The sequence below is a fragment of the Stenella coeruleoalba genome (assembly GCF_951394435.1).
Source record: "Stenella coeruleoalba genome assembly, chromosome: 14".
Lineage (NCBI taxonomy): Eukaryota > Metazoa > Chordata > Mammalia > Artiodactyla > Delphinidae > Stenella > Stenella coeruleoalba.
This window is the reverse complement of record NC_137160.1, coordinates 65,924,097-65,941,279: the sequence shown is the minus strand read 5'-3', so window position 1 is coordinate 65,941,279 and position 17,183 is coordinate 65,924,097. Positions and strand designations below refer to the sequence as shown.

General features: G+C 51.0%; 1 protein-coding gene across 4 annotated transcripts in view; it reads left to right on the top strand.

The window, feature by feature from the left end:
* SFI1 (SFI1 centrin binding protein) overlaps nucleotides 1-17,183 on the top strand; it is an 80,063-nt gene that overhangs the window by 60,787 nt on the left and 2,093 nt on the right. For 3 of the 4 annotated variants that reach the window (XM_079941730.1, XM_079941729.1, XM_079941731.1), the window contains exons 16-29: nucleotides 6,919-7,000; nucleotides 7,318-7,496; nucleotides 8,188-8,263; nucleotides 8,767-8,862; nucleotides 9,275-9,351; nucleotides 10,183-10,285; nucleotides 11,505-11,601; nucleotides 14,063-14,223; nucleotides 14,654-14,728; nucleotides 15,283-15,357; nucleotides 15,449-15,625; nucleotides 15,699-15,961; nucleotides 16,583-16,687; nucleotides 16,790-17,003. In XM_079941730.1, the coding sequence (XP_079797856.1) occupies nucleotides 6,919-7,000; nucleotides 7,318-7,496; nucleotides 8,188-8,263; nucleotides 8,767-8,862; nucleotides 9,275-9,351; nucleotides 10,183-10,285; nucleotides 11,505-11,601; nucleotides 14,063-14,223; nucleotides 14,654-14,728; nucleotides 15,283-15,357; nucleotides 15,449-15,625; nucleotides 15,699-15,961; nucleotides 16,583-16,687; nucleotides 16,790-17,003 (1,780 nt within the window). The remainder of the gene's footprint in view (nucleotides 1-6,918; nucleotides 7,001-7,317; nucleotides 7,497-8,187; nucleotides 8,264-8,766; nucleotides 8,863-9,274; nucleotides 9,352-10,182; nucleotides 10,286-11,504; nucleotides 11,602-14,062; nucleotides 14,224-14,653; nucleotides 14,729-15,282; nucleotides 15,358-15,448; nucleotides 15,626-15,698; nucleotides 15,962-16,582; nucleotides 16,688-16,789; nucleotides 17,004-17,183) is intronic. The other variant, XM_079941732.1, reaches the window with a different exon arrangement.

Sequence of the window (17,183 nt, the reverse complement as noted above, 5' to 3'; positions counted from 1 at the left end):
TAATGTGTTTATTCTTATGCCATTAAGATACTATCTTGATTACTGTATCTTTATAGCAGGTTTTGAAATCAGTTTATTCTTCCTGGGATTTTGTTTGGAATAACACTGAATCTGTATAGATCAATTTAGGGGAGATTCGATATCTTAACCATATTGAGACTTCCCATAAAAAGAACTTGGTACATCCTCCATTTATATAGGTTTTCTTTAATTTTTCTCAGCAGTGTTTTGTAACTTTGTATTGAAGTTATGTATATATTTTGTTAAATTTATTCCGAAATATCTAATTTTTTTGATGCTGTTGTAAATGGAATTACTTTTAAAATTCATTTTCTAATTGTTTGTCCTAATATATAGAAGTACAGTCGATACCTTGAGTTCCATGACCATTCTAAATTTCTAAATTCACTTACTAGTTTTAGTTCATCCTTCCTTCCTTTTAAAATTGCATAGGGTTTCTGCATAAATAACCATGTCATGTGTAAACAAAGGTAACTTAATTATACTTCTCAGTCTGTATGCTTTTTTTCCCCTCTTATTGCACTGGCTAAGATCTCCAATAAGGTATTGAATAGAAGTGATAAGAGGGTACATACTTGTCTTTTTCCCAATCTTAGGGGGAAAACAAAAGTAGTTAGTATTTCACTGTTGAGGCATTAGCTTTTTATAGATGCCCTTTATTAGACTGAGAATGTTCCCTTCTATTCTTAGTTTTCTGACTGTTTTTATTATGAATGGTGGATAAATTTTGCCAAATGCTCTTTCCACATTTACTGAGATGATCATATAGTTTTCCTGGTTTTCAAATGTTAAATCAACCTTGTATTCCTGAGACAAACCCAACTTGGTCGTGATGTATTATCCGTTTTACATATTGATTTTGGTCTGTTAATGTTTTGTTAAAATTTTTTACATATACTTTCACAAGGGATATTGGTCTATAGTTCTCTTGTAATGTTTTGCCTCTATTTTCTGAAAGGCTTTTTAAGGTTGGTATTATTTCTTTAAATTTTTGATGGAATTTCCTAGTGAAATTATCTGGGCCTAGAGTTTCTGTTTTTTCTTTTTTTTCTTTTTTTAATTTAAAAAGGTGCCCTTTATTGTCTGTAGAATCTGGAATGATACCACCACTTTCATTCCTGATTTTGGTAATTTGTGTGTTTTCTCTTTTTTTCTTGATCAGTCTTGCTAAGAATTTGTTTTTTTAAAAAGCCAACTTTTGCTAATTTTCTTGTTTATCTTTCTTTAATTGATATAAGCTCTTTATTTTGTTCTTTCTACCTAGATTTTTAGTTTGACGTAGTCCATTTGTTTATTTTTGCTTTTGTTTCTTTTGCCTGAATGAGGTGTATCCAGAAAGATATTGCTAAGACCAATGTCAGAGGTTGTACTGCCTGTATTTTCTTCTAGGATTTTTATGGTTTCAGGTCATACATTCAAATGTTTAATACATTTTGAGTTAATTTTTGTGTGTGCTGTAAAATAGTGGTCTAGTTCTATTCTTTTACATGTGGTTGTCCAGTTTTCTCAACACTATTTTGTTTTTGGTTTTTTTTTGCGGTATGTGGGCCTTTCATTGTTGTGGCTTCTCCCGTTGAGGAGCACAGGCTCAGCGGCTATGGTTCACGGGCCCAGCCACTCCGCAGCATGTGGGATCTTCCCGGACCCGGGCATGAACCCGTGTCCCCTGCATCGGCAGGCGGACTCTTAACCAGTGCGCCACCAGGGAAGCCCTCAACACTATTTTTTGAAGAGACTATCCTTTCTGCATTGTATGTTCTTTGCTTCTTTATCATAAATCAGTTGTCCATATATGTGTGGATTTATTTCTGAGCTCTCAATTCTGTTCCATTAATCTGTGTGTCTTTTTTTTTTTTTTCCTGCTAGTGCCATGTTGTTTTGATTAATATAGCTTTGTAGTATAATTTGAAGTCAGGGAGTATGATACCTCTAGCTTTGTTCTTTTTTTCTCAGGATTGCTTTGACTTTTTGGGGTCTACCTTTTGTATTTTTTAAAGTAGTTCTAGGAATTACAGTATGCATCATTAACTTATTACAGCTCTATTTAGAATACTTTTTTTTTTTGGCTGTGTTGGGTCTTCGTTGCTGCACATGGGCTTTCTCTAGTTGTGGCAAGCGGGGGCTACTCTTCGTTGCAGTATGCAGGCTTCTCATTGGGGTGGCTTCTCCTAGGTGTGCGGGCTTCAGTAGTTGTGCCACGTGGGCTCCGTAATTGTGGCTCACAGGCTCTAGAGCACAGGCTCAGTAGTTGTGGCACACGGGCTTAGTTGCTCCGCGGCATATGGGATCTTCCTGGACCAGGGCTCGAACATGTGTCCCCTGCATTGGCAGGCGGATTCTTAACCACTGTGCCACGAGGGAAGCCCTATTTAGAACACTACTGTACTACTTCATGTTAAATGTAAGAACATAAAGATAGTAAAATTCCTTTCCTCTTTATCTTGATGGTATTTGTTGTCATATATTTTGTGTCTGCAATACTTTTTACCCAATACAATGTTACTATTTTTGCTTTAAACAATCAGAATTATTTTTTTAAAATAAGGAGAAGAAAAAATATAGTCTTTTATATTTACCCACATATTTTACATATCTGGTGTACTTTGTTTCTTCTTGTAGATTTGTGGGTTTTATTTGTATCATTTCCTTTCATCCTGAAGAAGATCCTTTGGCTTTTTTTTTTTTTTTTTTTGCGGTACATGGGCCTCTCACTGTTGTGGCCTCTCCTGTTGCGGAGCACAGGCTCCAGACGCACAGGCTCAGCGGCCATGGCTCACGGGCCCAGCCGCTCTGCAGCATGTGGAATCTTCCCGGACCGGGGCATGAACCCGTGTCCCCTGCATTGGCAGGCAGACTCTGAATGACTGCGCCACCAGGGAAGCCCTCCTTTGGCATTTTTATAGAGTACAGGTTAGCTGGAGATGAACCATCTCAGCTTTTGTTTTATGCTCATTTCACTGTCTCATATTTAAAGGACTTTTCCCTGGCTACGGAACAATGAGTTGTTTTCTCCATCCCCTCACTTCCAAGTGTTTTTTTGTTTTGTTTTTTTTTAACATCTTTATTGGAGTATAATTGCTTTACAATGGTGTGTTAGTTTCTGCTTTATAACAAAGTGAATCAGTCCAAGTGTTTTTAAGACAGTGTTCTGTTGTCTTCTCACCTCCATTATTTCTGATGAAAAGTCACGTGTCATTTGTATTGTATCCCTGAATGTAATCTGTCTCTCTTCCTTTCCTTTTAAGATGTTCTTACCAATCTTTGGTTTTCAGCATTTAGGGTGTGATGTATTTAGGTGTAGTTTTCTTATGTTTGTCCTGCTTGGGGTTCACTGAGCTGCTTGGATCAGCGGTGTCACCCCACCCCCACTCCAACCAAATTTGGGAAGTCTTTTATTTCTTCATGTAATTTATCTACCCTATATCTGCTCTTCTCTCCTTCTGAGACTCAAATTATACTATGTTAGACCACTTAATATTGTCCCACAGGTCACCGAGGCTCTGTTCAATATTTTTCTTCCCTTTTTCTCTCTGGTGTTTGGATTGGATACTTTTCTCTTGATCTGTCTTCAAGTTCAGTGGTCTTTCTTATGCAGTTTCTAATTTGTAGCCCATCCAGTGACTTTTCTACTTCAGATACGGTACTTATCAGTTCTGGGATTTTCATTTGCTTCCTTTTATTTTTAAAATTGTGGTAAAACATGTAACATAAAACTTACCATTTTATATTTTAAAAGGTGAAGTTTGCTCAGTATTTTATGTATTTATTACAATCACAAAAGAAACAACCAAAGAGGAATTGTAATTATTAATTTTTTAAAAATATAAAATTAGTTTCATTTTGGTGTGAAGAACATGATTTTAAATATTTCAGTATAAAGTGGCAAGATTTCTGTAAAGGTAATTAATTGTCTTGTCAATTGGTGTTTTTGTCTACTGTATCGTTTGATAGTTGGAAGTATTTCAGTCAAAAATGAGTTGTGGGGGACTTCCTTGGTGGCGCAGTGGTTAAGAATCTGCCTGCCAATGCAGGGGACACGGGTTTGAGCCCTGGTCTGGGAAGATCCCACATGCCGCGGAGCAACTAAGCCCGTGTGCCACAACTACTGAGCCTGCGCTCTAGAGCCCGCAAGCCACAACTACTGAAGCCCGTGCACCGCAACAAAGAGTAGCCCCCGTTCGCCGCAACTAGAGAAAGCCTGTGTGCACAACAGAGACCCAATGCAGCCAAAAATAAATAAATTCTTTTTTAAAAAATGAGTTATCCACATAGCATCACAGCAGACAGTAAAATAAAAGCTGAGAAAATGGAAGGAAAATGTGGAGAAGAGAGGAATGGGAAAGAATTTATCTTTTAATCTTAATCCGTGAATGTCTCTTGGACCTAAAATAAATAAGTTATATGTCTTAGTAGCTATTATTATACTGAAAGGAAAGACTTGCCAAAAGGATATAATATTTCTTAGTTCAAAGAGAAGTTACATTTTCAAGATGCTTAGTTGATTAGTCTCCTCAAATCTTTCCTCTTCAATTTGTTTGGCTTTATTTTCCATTTACTTTTAAATTAAAACATGTATATATACATATGCATCTATTTTCAGTTCTAATAGTCCACTGAAATAAACTCTGAATCATTAAGATAATTTTTTTTAAAACTTACCATTTTAACCATTTTCAAGTACACAATTCAGTGGCATTAAGTACATTCACAATATTATACAGTCATCACCACTATCCACTTTTAGAACTTTTTCATCATCCTAAACAGAAACTCTGTACCCATTAAATAGTAACTTTTCACTCTCATCTACTCCCAGCCCAGGTAACCTCTAACCTACTTTCTGTCTCTGCAATGCCTATTCTATGTACCTCACGTAAGTGGAACCATAAAATATTTGTCATTTTGTGCCTGACTTAGTCCACTTAGCATGACATTTTCAAGGTTTATCTGTATTGTAGCACATGTAAGAATTTCATTCCTTTTTATGGCTTAATAATATTCCATTGTATGGACATACCACAATTTGTTTTTCCATCCATGTGTTGATAGATAGGTCAGGTTGATAGATAGGTTGTTTCCACCTTTTGGCTATTGTGAATAATGCTGCTGTGAGCACCTGTTTGAGTCCCTGCTTTTAATCCTTTGGCTATATACCTAGGAGTGGAATTACTGGATCAATATGGTAATTCTGTGTTTAACTTTTTGAGGAACCATCAAACCATTTAGTTCTTTTTTTGTAGTTTGTTTCTCTTATGAGAGTCCCTGTCTGGTAACTAAGTTTGTTCATCTTTTCATTAAAATACAAAACTTACATATAATAGCTCTTTTTAAGTGTTTGCCAATTCCAACATTTGGGTCATTATTTTCAGCTTCTTTTCAATGTGTTGCATTTTGTTCTGGCAGGTGATGGTTCATGTTTATTCTGGTGGTTCCTGTTGATCCTGTCCAGTGTGGTTTTATTCTTTCTTTGTGTGGGTCTTTTTTGATTTTGTATTCAGGGTTAGGGCATGACTTTTATTCTTAGGGCCTAGGCTTTCTGAGTCTGAGGTTCCCAGGGAGGTCTCTTCACTCTGACTAGGCCAGAACTCCCTCTCCCAGCCCTGTCCAACCTCTGGTATCTCCATTCATCTCTTAGCTCTGCAGCAGCTGCTCTGCTAGGGCTCATGGAGTCTGCTTGTGCAGCCTCATCTGTGGAGGGCACAAGGTGTCCATGAGCGTGCCTGGGGGTGGGGTAGGGTCACTACCGCCCAGGCCTGGGAAGGCCACACATGTCCACCCAGTTCCTCCTCTCTGGTCTCGAACTCCAGTCTCTGCCTCAGCTCAGTGAGACTGTCGTGCTCTCCTTGGACTCCCTCCCCTGCCCCCAGTGCCCAGAAACTGCCCCCAGTAGAGGGCCTGGGCAGCCAAGGGGCTAACCTTGCATGTTTCCCATCTCTTAAGTATCACGTGTGCATTGCCTATTGCCCAGTGCCTGGAAGCAGGTGCTTCATATAGCTTGTCCCATTTTGTAATACACATGGCTGGAGGGCAGGCCTAGGACCAGTTGCTGTGTCGTGGTTGGAAGTGTTTTGAGTGGTGTGTCTGATGGGTTAAATGCCAGGGGAGCCGTCTTCTTCTGTCCCACAGTGTCAGTCCTGATGGCTTTGCCGAGACACATCCCCTGCAGGCTGTTGACCAGTCATCCCAGTGCTGCTTTTGCAGGTTTTGATGTCATTATGGTGTGCAAGTAGGCAAAGGTGACAAACCTGTCTCTCTCTTCACCTCACCTGGAATACTTGTTTAAAATTCCATTTCCTAGGGCCCAGCTCAGCTTTGGGGGTCTGGCATCTGTTTTTTTTGTTTTGTTTGCGGTACGCGGGCCCCTCACCGTTGTGGCCTCTCCTGTTGCGAAGCACAGGCTCCGGACGCGCAGGCCCAGTGGCCATGGCTCATGGGCCCAGCCGCTCCACGGCATGTGGGATCCTCCCGGACCGGGGCACGAACCCGTGTCCCCTGCATCGGCAGGCGGACTCTCAACCACTGCGCCACCAGGAAAGCCCTGGCATCTGTTTTTTTTAACTACTTCCCCCAAGAATTTGTATAGCAGCAGCCTGGCTGCTCAGCATGGACTGGAAAGACTTTCACTGTGAGCGTTGAGCACCATTGGTGATTCAACGTGGGGTGGATGAAGAAATAGGGTCTCAAAGTCTGAGTCTTTTTTGTACCATCTGGGTGAGGCCAGAAATAATGTGGAATGTGTTGGATCATTTGTGGGGTTTTTGTCTATTGTATGCTTTCCTTCCTCCCCACCTAGGCTTATTTCGCTCTTAATGGAAGCGTATAAAAGAAAAAATCCAATTATTTGGAACTTCTCATTCTTTTGGAGTTGTTTACTCTTATTCATTTGGGTTCTTTTAGGGTGATGTTAGAGAAGCGGTTGTTTGCACTTTGGTGTCAGAAGGTATCTCAGCATCGAGAACACCGCTTGGCAGAGAGAATGGTAAGTGGTTCTCCCCTAGGAGGTACTGGGACCAGGAGGACCTGCTTCAAGCCTTTGCACTCACTGCCTCCCCTCCTAGGACGCTATCCAGACCCAGACCCACCCTGAAGGGCGACCTGCCTGTGACCAGGACTCATGAGGCAGGAGCAGGGTCTGGGCATCTGTTTCCTTTGTCAGTGGAGTTTACAGATGGCTTCTGGGCCAGAGCAGCTCCTGCACATCCAGTTCTTCTGCCTTGGTCATCCTTTGTGGCCTGCAGACTCCCTGGCTTCTGTGTCGCCTCCTACTTGACCCATTCTGATCTCTCCCTGCCGCAGGCCATACTCCACGCAGAGCGGCAGTTTCTGCGGAAGTCCTGGTCCATGTGGTGCCAGCAAGCAGTAGCACATCGCCTGGAGCGGCAGCGACAAGCAGTGGCCTGTGCCCACCACCGCCTCAGGTGGCTCAGGAAGGCTTTCTGTGTCTGGAGAGAGAGTGCCCGAGGGCTCAGAACAGAGTGAGTGGCTGCTTCTGCCTTTGAAGCCCTTTCCAGGTCAGGGCAGCTTTGACTGTAGTAGCAGCACTGAGCATCAGTCTGAGGGGTCGTGTTAGCGTAGACTCTGATCTTAAGTTCTGGAAATTCAACTTGAAACAGTCTAAGCAAGACCAGGGCTGTAGGGAGAGGCTCCTGGGGCACCACATGAATCTCTGGACTCAGGAACTCGGCTGGTCAGATGTGCCTGTGGATCTTAGGTCCTGTCCATCAGCTACATCCTGCTCACTGATTGGGGCCCATTCGAAGCAACCGTGCCCAGGGGCAGGTCGTGGCAGTTTTTACCTCGCCATGTGGTTAGGGGCCAGGGCAGGTGCCCCTGTGTTCCCTGCAGGCGTCATCCTGCCTTGGTTCCTCTCTAGATCTACTTCATGCTCTGAGGGTCTCTCACCTCTCAAACTCTGGCCACATTTAACCTCCTCTTCAGTTACCTATTACCACACGAATACAGAGCCCTGTGAAGTTGTCCACAAAAATTTGATTTTATGTGTGCTTTTCTGGGTGGAGAACCTAAATCCTTTGGCAGCTCTTCTGAAAGGGTCTTGGTTCCCGTCCATGTTGAAGAACCACTGAGCAGGGGCCAGGGGCTGCGAAGGAGTACCCCTCGAGAGGGCCTTTGGAGGACCTGGGTTGAGCACTGACTGTCTCCCCACAGGAGGACGGGCAGGGCACGGGCTGCACGGTTCCACGCGGCACAGCTCCTGTGTTGGGCCTGGAGCAGGTGGAGGGAGGTGAGGCTTTGGCACAAGTGCGGCCCGCGTGGGGTTATGGGCAGGTGGAGCCATGTGTCAGGCTCAGGGCGAACATACGGTCTCCTCCACGGTCCCTCGGAAACCACCTGCTTCTGAGTGTGGGGAGGAGGCCAGGGTGCAGGTGCAGTGCTAACCTGGTTTCATGAGATGATTGGCTCACAGTTCCATGTTCTGTTAGCTGCCAGGCTGTTCTTCCGTAACGCTCTGAATTTAAAGTTCCTGATCTAACTGGTCACAGGCATCCTCTTCAGGATGAAAAATGTTAAAGCTGAAATTGGTCAGCGTTTACCCGCAGCCAGGCACTTGCTCCCTGTGAGCCTCACAAACCCCTAAGAGGAGCACGTTTATAGAGGCAGATGCTGGGGCTCGGAGGTTAATAAGCACCTTACCCAAGCTCCCCCAAACGAAGTGTGAAACGGAGGCACGTCCGAGCCCTCCTTGGCCCTGGGCCCACAGCAGCCAGCTGTCTCCTGTGTCCGCAGCGCCTGGCCCTGCACAGGGCCGAGCAGCAGAAGCTGATGCGAGCCGACCTGCATCGCCAGCACACCTTGCTGTACAGGGCGCTGCAGACCTGGGGGGTAGGAGATGCTGCTTTCCTCCAAATCTCCTTGCCTGGTAGGGAGGGGGATTCTGGAGGCTTTGTTTCCCTTCCTTGTTCTTCCTGCCCCTCCCAAAACAGAGTAATAATTCCACAAGACTCAGGGCAAGTGCCCTGGCCAGTGGGTCTTAAACTGCAGAGCTAAGTTCTCCCATCCTTGCCCGGGGTACCAGCCTTACCACCAGGGGGACTCCTTGTCAGGGGTCCAGTGGTTGGACTCACCAGGTGAGAGCTTAGCAAGTCATCTCCCTGTTGTTGGGTGGGCTCCTGCCCGCTCCCCGCCCTCTGTGGTAAGCGCTCTGGGCATCACAGCCCCTGTACCTCTGCGGCTGCCTGAGAGTGGGGAGTGGTGTGGGCCTGGGGTAGCCTCCAGTCCTCCTGGTCGTCTGCAGGTTTACCAGAGCCGGGTGCGGAGCGTCCTTCAGGAGGTGGCAGCCAGGGAGAGCCGGCACGAGAGGCGGCTGCTGCGGTGAGTCAACATGGCCCCAGCCCAACCTGAGGAACAGGGAACAGACTGCAGACCCGGGTGGGTTGGGGGCCCTGACGAGGGCCAGGCGATGGGGCCTGGCTGCCTCGTGCTGCTCAGAGCGTGGCTTTGGCTTTTCCACAGCAAGCACTGTTTCCTGGGCCCCTCATGTCTTGCACCCACACTGTGTGCAGAGCAGGGCCTCTGGGAAGCAGCTGAGCCATCTCCTGCGTGTCTTGCTCGTCTGAGCGCCTCTCCCTGCCCAGTTCAGACCTGCAGGATTTGCCTTTTCACCTCCTCTCAGCTCCCAGTCAGTCCCCCCACCCCCGGCTCTCCAGGCCTTTGTCCCAGCCTCTGGGACCATCTGTGTCTCTCACACCCGTGGACTCACTTATACCCCTCGGCTCCACGGCCTCCGAAGCCTGTCCCGCAGCTCCTGCTGAGCCAATCTCTAAACTACTCCCTCCTTCATTTCCGCTCTTTCTTTTCCTGCCTCTGTGTTTGTTCAGCACATGCTGTTCCAGGCTGCCCGTGCCCTTCCTCCATTTTCCCCGTCTCCACCTCTCTTATCATGGATGCATCACCTGTGTCATCGTCACCTGGAAACGGCTTAGCGTTCCCCGTGGTGCGTGAATGCACGAGACTGCAGTGCCTGTGGTGCTCCCATGGCACCTGCACAGAGCAGCTCAGCCGTGTGCAGGGTGTGGAGTCAACGTAAACGTGGCTGTCAGCGCGACAGATACACTTGGGCACAGGGAGACCTCAATTCAGGACCAGGCTGAAGAGCCTCGCACTGTTCACATCCATATCACCCTGTCCCCCCATGTACCACAGGGGTGCATTACGTCGCTGGAGAGAGAATGCCGTGGCCCAAGCGGACGAAGCAAAGAAAGCCTCTCGAGCAGCAGCTCACTACAGAAGGACCCTGTGCTCCAAGGTGAGCCCTGGCAAGCCAGCTGGTCGCCAGGGGGTGGGGGCCGTGTTCCTGTGAGGGGTGGCGTGGGGGGTGGCTGTGGAGTTTTGAGCTGAATGAGGAGCCTAGAAAACGAGATGGCTCCCTTCTCCACCACACACAGCTGTGCCCGCAGGTGGGTTTCTTCATTCGTTTATTGTACTGAAGTATGGACCAATATCCGTTAAAACAAAAGCATGGCATGTAGTGAGTATGAACCAGCTCTTACCAGAACCAGTATTTCCCACACACATGGAATTTTCCGCTGGGACAAATCGTGTAAGTCACCACACCTCTGTCCCTTTGTGTGGGCATAGGATGCTTGGGTGCCCCCTTTCCCCCATCCTGCTCATCGGCCTTGCGGGATTCGTGACTGTGCGGGCTTTCTGTAGAGCATCCAGGAATGTGAGATCATTGGTCATTGTTGCTGGGAAGTGGCCCCCAAAATGCCACTTGGTGTGGCCTGGGCCCACGTGCTGGGGGAGGGACATGGCTATGAGAAGAAGACGTGTCACTAGACAGGAGACTCAAATGACATGACAGAGGTGGTCCCTGGACTCTGGGGTGTTTTAGAAGAAAGCACTTCGCTGGGAGCCCCGCACTGGCAGGCCGGGACTGGTGCTGACAGCTTTGGAGCCTCCACAGATGAGTGTTAATTACACATGGTCAGGGTGCAGTCTGCTCTCAGGAATGCTCCGAGGCCAGCATGTGTGTCCCCTCCCCCTGGAAGGAGGGTCAGGACTCTGCTTGGCTTCAGGGCTCAGAAGGGAGGAGGCCTTTGTGGGGGGATTCAGTTCGTGACTGTTTGGGGAGCAGGCGTGTGATTTGTGTTCTGCTACTGTGTTCTGGTTCTGCTACTGTGTTCTGCTACTGTGATTTCGTATGTACCTTATATGTGAAAGTGCCTGAAACGTAAGGCTTCCATTTAACAAATAGTAGAATGAAAGCCCACGTGAGGACTTGACTTCTTCGTGACATGGTATGAAGTTTAGCTCCTCTGGTCCCGTCGCCTGAGATACAGGGCTTCCAGCGAGGGTGCTGGGCATGGTTGCCCGCCATCTGCGCGGATGGCGGGCGCTTTCTGGAATGTGTGTGAGTGCCGTACACCTGGCCTCATTCCACGAGGAGCTGCCTGCAGAGCTGGGGTGACCCCGGGGAGTCGGAACATGCCGTGATCACCCCTCTATTCTTCTTCTGCCCATAGGTCCTGATCGCGTGGCGGGAGGCAGTGTCAGTGCAGATATACTACCGACAGCAGGAGGGCCAGGCTGTCAGGGACGCCCAGGTGGCGCTGAATAGGGGTAAGTGGGCCCGGAAGCTGAGGAGAGGCCTGTGAAGGACACAGCTTTCTTTATTCTCCCAAGGTGCTTCCCCTCAGTCTCTTGTCTCTTTCTCATGTGTATTAGCTTCCTGTTGCTGAGGTAACCAAGGACCACAGACTTTAAAACAACAGAAAATTGTTCTCTGAGTCCAAACTCGGGTATCGGCAGGGCTGTGCTCCCTCCGAAGGCTCTAGGGGAGGCCCCTTTTCCTGCCTTGTCCAACTTCTGGTGGCTCCCGGCAATCCTTGCTGTTCCTCAGGTTGTAGACAGGTCACTCCAGCCTCGGCCCTGTTGTCACATGGCTGTCTTCCCTGTGTATCTGTGTCTCTCCTTAGAAGGACACCAGTCGTACGGGATTAAGGGCCCAGCCCCAGCCCACTTTAGCTGTCAGTTACTGCACTGCACCGACCCTCTGCCCAAATAACATCAGCTCTGAGGTTCCAGGATGGACGTGAACTTGGTAGGGAGTAACTATTCAGTCCAGTACATCTTCACTTTCTCTTCCCAACTGATTGCCAACCAGTTTATATTAAAATGAAAGGCCAAGGCTTGAGACCTACAGAGAAAAGCAGACACGGAGCTGGAACGGGGGACTTAGGGGTTGCCGGGGTGGGGCGCTTTGATGGGAAGGCGGCGGCTGCTTGTCAAGTGAGCCCCGTCGTGTCAGAGTCCGCTTCCTTGCCCGTTTAGGGAGCAGGGACTTGCCTGGTTGGCACCAGGTAGTCCCGTGACCTGCCGTACAAACAGCCTGGGAAACGGTCCAGATGGAGCCTCTGTTCAAGAGACGCGTGGAAACAGAGGCCCTTGGCTCTGCTGCGGAGAGTCTGATGCTCTAAAGAGGCAGCTCCTATTAGAATAAATGAGAAAACAAATGGAAATGGTTTAAATCAGACCAGAGAGAAAACGGACCACGTTGTTAAATTGGCTTAATAGCATTTGTTCCAGGACAATCCACTTAGGTTTGGTTCTGACTATTTTCTTGTGTTGATGAACACAGATCCTGCTTCCCCCTGAATGGAATCCTGGGGTCCAGAATCCCGCACCTGGTCCGCCCTCAGCATGCTTCTCTGTGTCCTCAGGCTGCCCCTTGCCCCGGAAACCAGGGCTGTGTTTCTAGTCATTCCCAGGAAAGATGCCGAGGGGCTCAGCCCGTCCCTGGCCTCTGCTTGGACCAGAGTTTTGGCACCGGCGCTGCATGGGCCTTCCAGTTTGGGTCAGGCGGCCACGGTGGGGAGGTGATAGGCACAGGACACAGCTAAAGCTTCTTCCCTCTGCTGGCCTGCAGGCGGCAGCTTTCCTTAGACGGGGTGGCAGCACGTGGCTGGCCCTGGGCTCGCTGTGTCCATTAGGGCTGGTACAGAGGACCGGGGAGACCATGTGAGAAGACACTGTGTTGTCAGCACACAGCAGATGTGCAGTCAGTACCTGTGGGACCATGTCTTGGCTTAATTAAGGCCTCTGAGTCTCAGGCACACCTTAGCGGTCCAGGGCTGGGCTAGGTGGTGCAGGAGGACAGAGTCGTGGACACTCACGCTGATCGGTGCTTGAGAGGTGCAGGCAGGGCCGCCTGCTGGCTATACGACCTCGGGCACGGCCTCCTCTCAGCCTTGGTGTCTCCGTCTGTGGATGGGGATGATAGTACCTGCCTCTGGAGTTGATCACGAGGGTCCAGTGAGGCTAAGATATCCCCGCATAAAGCAGGACCTGGGAAATTTCAGCACTTAGTGCTAACCCCTCCAAGCTTGTGAACGTGGCTTTCCCTGCCCACCTCCGGCAGGTCCTGGAGGACAACCCCATCTTGGCCTCTGTGCCTTGGGGTCAGCTCTCTTCTGTTTTCTCTAAAAGAAACTTCTCTTGGGGCTGAAGAAGAGGAAAAAAATCAGAAGAGAGTGCTCGCTCCCTCAAGAGAGAATCTGGTGACACAGATGCAGTGCAGGGTGTGGCCCCTGCCTGCCTGTGGAGCCCGGGCAGGACACGGCCAGCAGACACCTTGCTTCTCCCCAGCCTGTCTCAGGCTGCCTGGGCCTCTGAGCCTCGTTTTCCTCTCTGGAAAATGGGGCCACTGCCTCCCACTCCCTCAGACCCAGGGTCTTCTCGTTCATGTGCCCAGCAGCATCTTGTGGGCAGTTCCGCTGGGGCCCTGGCACACCTGTGGTCGCTGTGCACAGGATTATGGCTGGGGGCGGGGGGTCCTTGGAGGGCCCAGTGGTAAGCAGCATATCTGGTTCCAGTCAGGGAGTGCATAGTCACTGAAGGTGGGTGGCCGGAGCTCTCCTCCCAGGGTGGCTACCGTCCACACGTGGTGTCTCACCGAGTGTGGGCTGACACCCTAGTTCTGTCCCCACACAGCCTTCTCCACCCTCTAAACTTTCACCATTGCATAGTCGTCCATATATTGATACTTCCTCCAAAAGAGCAAACTGACTCCGACCCGCCTTAGGCTGTCTCAGGATATGGTTTCGGCGCTGGAGGGACCGCAGCTGGAGCGCAGCCCAGCAGAGGGTCCAGATGGAGAGGGTCGCGCAGCATTACCGCCGGCAGCTGCTGCTGCAGGCCGTGGCCCGGTGGAAGGTGCACCATCTGAGCTGCATCAGGAAGAGGGTGAGGCAGACGGCAACCCCCCAAGTTCCCCTGTGCGGCGGGGCTGTCTGGGCCAGGAGACCGCATCGCGAGGAGGAAAGGTCTTTCCAGAAGCACTTACTGCTTCTGTTGTGGATGCTTGGAGTCCTGCGGGCACAAGGCTGCCCTTCTGGGTGTTCAGTGAAGGCTGGGGAAGCCGGCCTTCCGGGTGGAAGATGGCTCAGCAAAGAACTTGGTTCAGTGTGAACCATGCCTGTCAGAGCTGGGTGACCTACTGAGGCATCTGGGCACCCCTGTCTGGGGCAGGAGGCCCTTGGCTTCAACCAGGATGACTCCTGGTGGTGGGAGGATGGTTCACTTGGGCCTGGAGCCTGCACCGCCCACAGGGGCTCCAGGTGTGGGCACCTGGCTGCACTGGGCACACAGCCCCCTGTGCGCACGCTCTCCCCAGCTTCTGCAGAGACAGGCTGCCCGACTCCTGGCCCAGACACTCAGTCGGACCTGCTTCCACCAGTGGAGACAGCAGGTGGGAGCCGTGGAGAAGCCCCTTCTCGCTCCCCCTCCTCCCGCTGCCTCCTGAGCCTGCCTCTAGCTCATCATTTCTCATACCACCCTCTTCCCAGGGTTCCCTCACCCCCAGCCACCTCCTGGCACCACCAGCTTCCTTCACTTGGAATCTGTTTAAAGCCAAGTCACTTCAGGGCCATGTTTCTACAGTGTCATGTTGAAAACTTGTCAGGGTAATATCCAGAAATGAATAGGAAATGCATTTTAGGTCTTTGCCAAGGCCTTGATAAAACACCCAGTGGGGCTGCGTCCTGCTTATTGGCCCTTCGTGGGCCAGGTCCCTCACCCTCGGGCCCGCAGTGCAAGCAGTCCTAGCTTTTCTCACTGGAGCCTGGCGCACTGCCTCACTGCTCCCGACCCCAGAGCTCCTGGCCTTTGTTCTTCCCAAAAGAGCTTCCTTGACCACCCCCCCCCCCACCTCAGGGCAGGCCTGACTAGAGAGGGTCAGAGAGTGACCGGGGCCATGGGGTCAGGGTGGCCTCCCTAAGGAGACATTTCCTTTCTGGCCCGTAGCTGGCGGACAGGAGGCGGGAGCAGCAGGACACAGCGCGGGCCCTGTGGTTCTGGGCCTTCTCACTACAGGCGAAGGTAATGGGCTCCCTGTCCCAGGAGCGGACCGTGCCCCGGTGGAGGGAGCCTGAGCAGGAGGGCTGGGCCTCACCTCCTCCTCTCCCTGTAGGTGTGGGCTGCGTGGCTGGGCTTCGTGCTGGAGATGAGGAGAAAGAAGGCGCGGCAGGAGCGGGCAGTGCAGGCCTACCACCAGCAGCTCCTCCGGGAGGGCGTCACGCGCCTCCTGTGCTTTGCAGCGGGCATGAAGGCATTCCGGCAGCAGCTGCATGCCCAGCAGCAGGTGCAGGTGGGCCGGGGTCCCCCACCCTTCTGTGGGGAGCGGGTAGGCACAGCACGACCTGACCAGAGGCTGGTTGCAGGCGGCCCACAGTCTCCACCGCGTGGTCCGTCGCTGTGCCACGCTCTGGAAGAAGAAGGCGCTGGGCCTGGGCAGGGAGCCTCAGCCCCCTACGTCCACTGTGTGCAGCAGGAGAGTGACGTTTGAGGGTCCCCTTCCCAGCCACCTTGCTGCTGGGGCTGGCGATGCCTCCCTGGAGACCAAGAGGACAACAGCTCCTCGTGGGCTTCGGGGAGCTCTGGACAGCCTACCATCCGCCGCTGGGGACACCCAACTCCTGGAGCTGTGAGTAGCCCTTCCCTCACCTCTTCCTCCTCGCTTCCACCTGCGGCAAAGCTTGGATGGTACAGGAATGACACTGGGCCCTGAGGGTCATGGCCGAGCCACTCGGAACCCTCTGTACAGGATCCTGTGCCCCCATTCTTCGGCCCTAACCAAAGGGACCACAGCCTCTGTTCCTCCCGAGCGTGGGAGAGAATGTACGGTTCCTTAGCAAAGGAATGGGCCGTTGGGCAGCCCCCCTCCCCCGCAAGACCTGGTAGTCTCCCCACGTCTCCCGTGACAGCCAGGAAACAGGTACCCTCTTGGAAACCCCACTTTTTTGTGACCTGGCCCCACCCCATCCCCACATGCTGTGCTGCTGTAGCTGACAAGGGCCCCATCTCTGAGCCTGCTCCAGCCTGGTTGCCTGGGTCAAGTGAGACAGCATGGGTGGAGCACCCGTCGCCAGCAGGCTCACTGGAATTACTAGAAGTTCAGTAGGATGCCTGGGGCGGAGCCTTTCCTTCTCTCTTCAGTCTCCCTGTAAGATGGAAGGGGTCGGACTGGATTACCCCGCCCCACAGAGGTTTCAGGCTCCAAGCAGCCCCTGGGCAGCCTGGAGGAACAGCCTGTGTTTCTTCCCAGGAATGCTGCCCGCTGGGCAAGAAAGCAACCGCGACGCCCAAGCTTCCTGCTGGAGCCCATTGAGAGCCAGACGCCCCTGGGGTGTGGCACCCTCGGGGCGCAGGGGTAGGTGGTGTGATTCTGGGGACTTTAGGGCCAGTGGCCCCCCCTTCTGTCCTCCTCGGGAGGGTACCGCGCCTGACCAGCTCCTGTCTTCCCTCTGCTCAGGCCTGAGGCACTGTGGGAGCATGGCCTAGGCGAGGTCCAGCCAATAGGCCTTGCGCTGACAACACCCTTCCTGGCAAAGGCCCAGACAGCACTGGACCCAAGCAGCCCCCTGCCAAGCGCCCCTGGCCTGAAGCTGCCGCCCACAGCGAGTACAGGCCTGGAGCTGTTGCCCCCTTCTTCCTTCATGCTGCGTGGGGCGGAAGCACACACCTGGGTAAGTCCCCCTGGTTACCTGGGGTCCTGTTCTTTGGTCTGGTCTTCGTGCCAGTGCTCTCCTTTGTGCGCTTGGTGCTGTAGCCACAGCAGTACTCATTGCTTCAGGAAGATGCAGGGAGGCCTGTGCAGGGGCCAGCATCCTAGGGGCACAGCAGGGAACAGCCCCCGAGGCCCATCC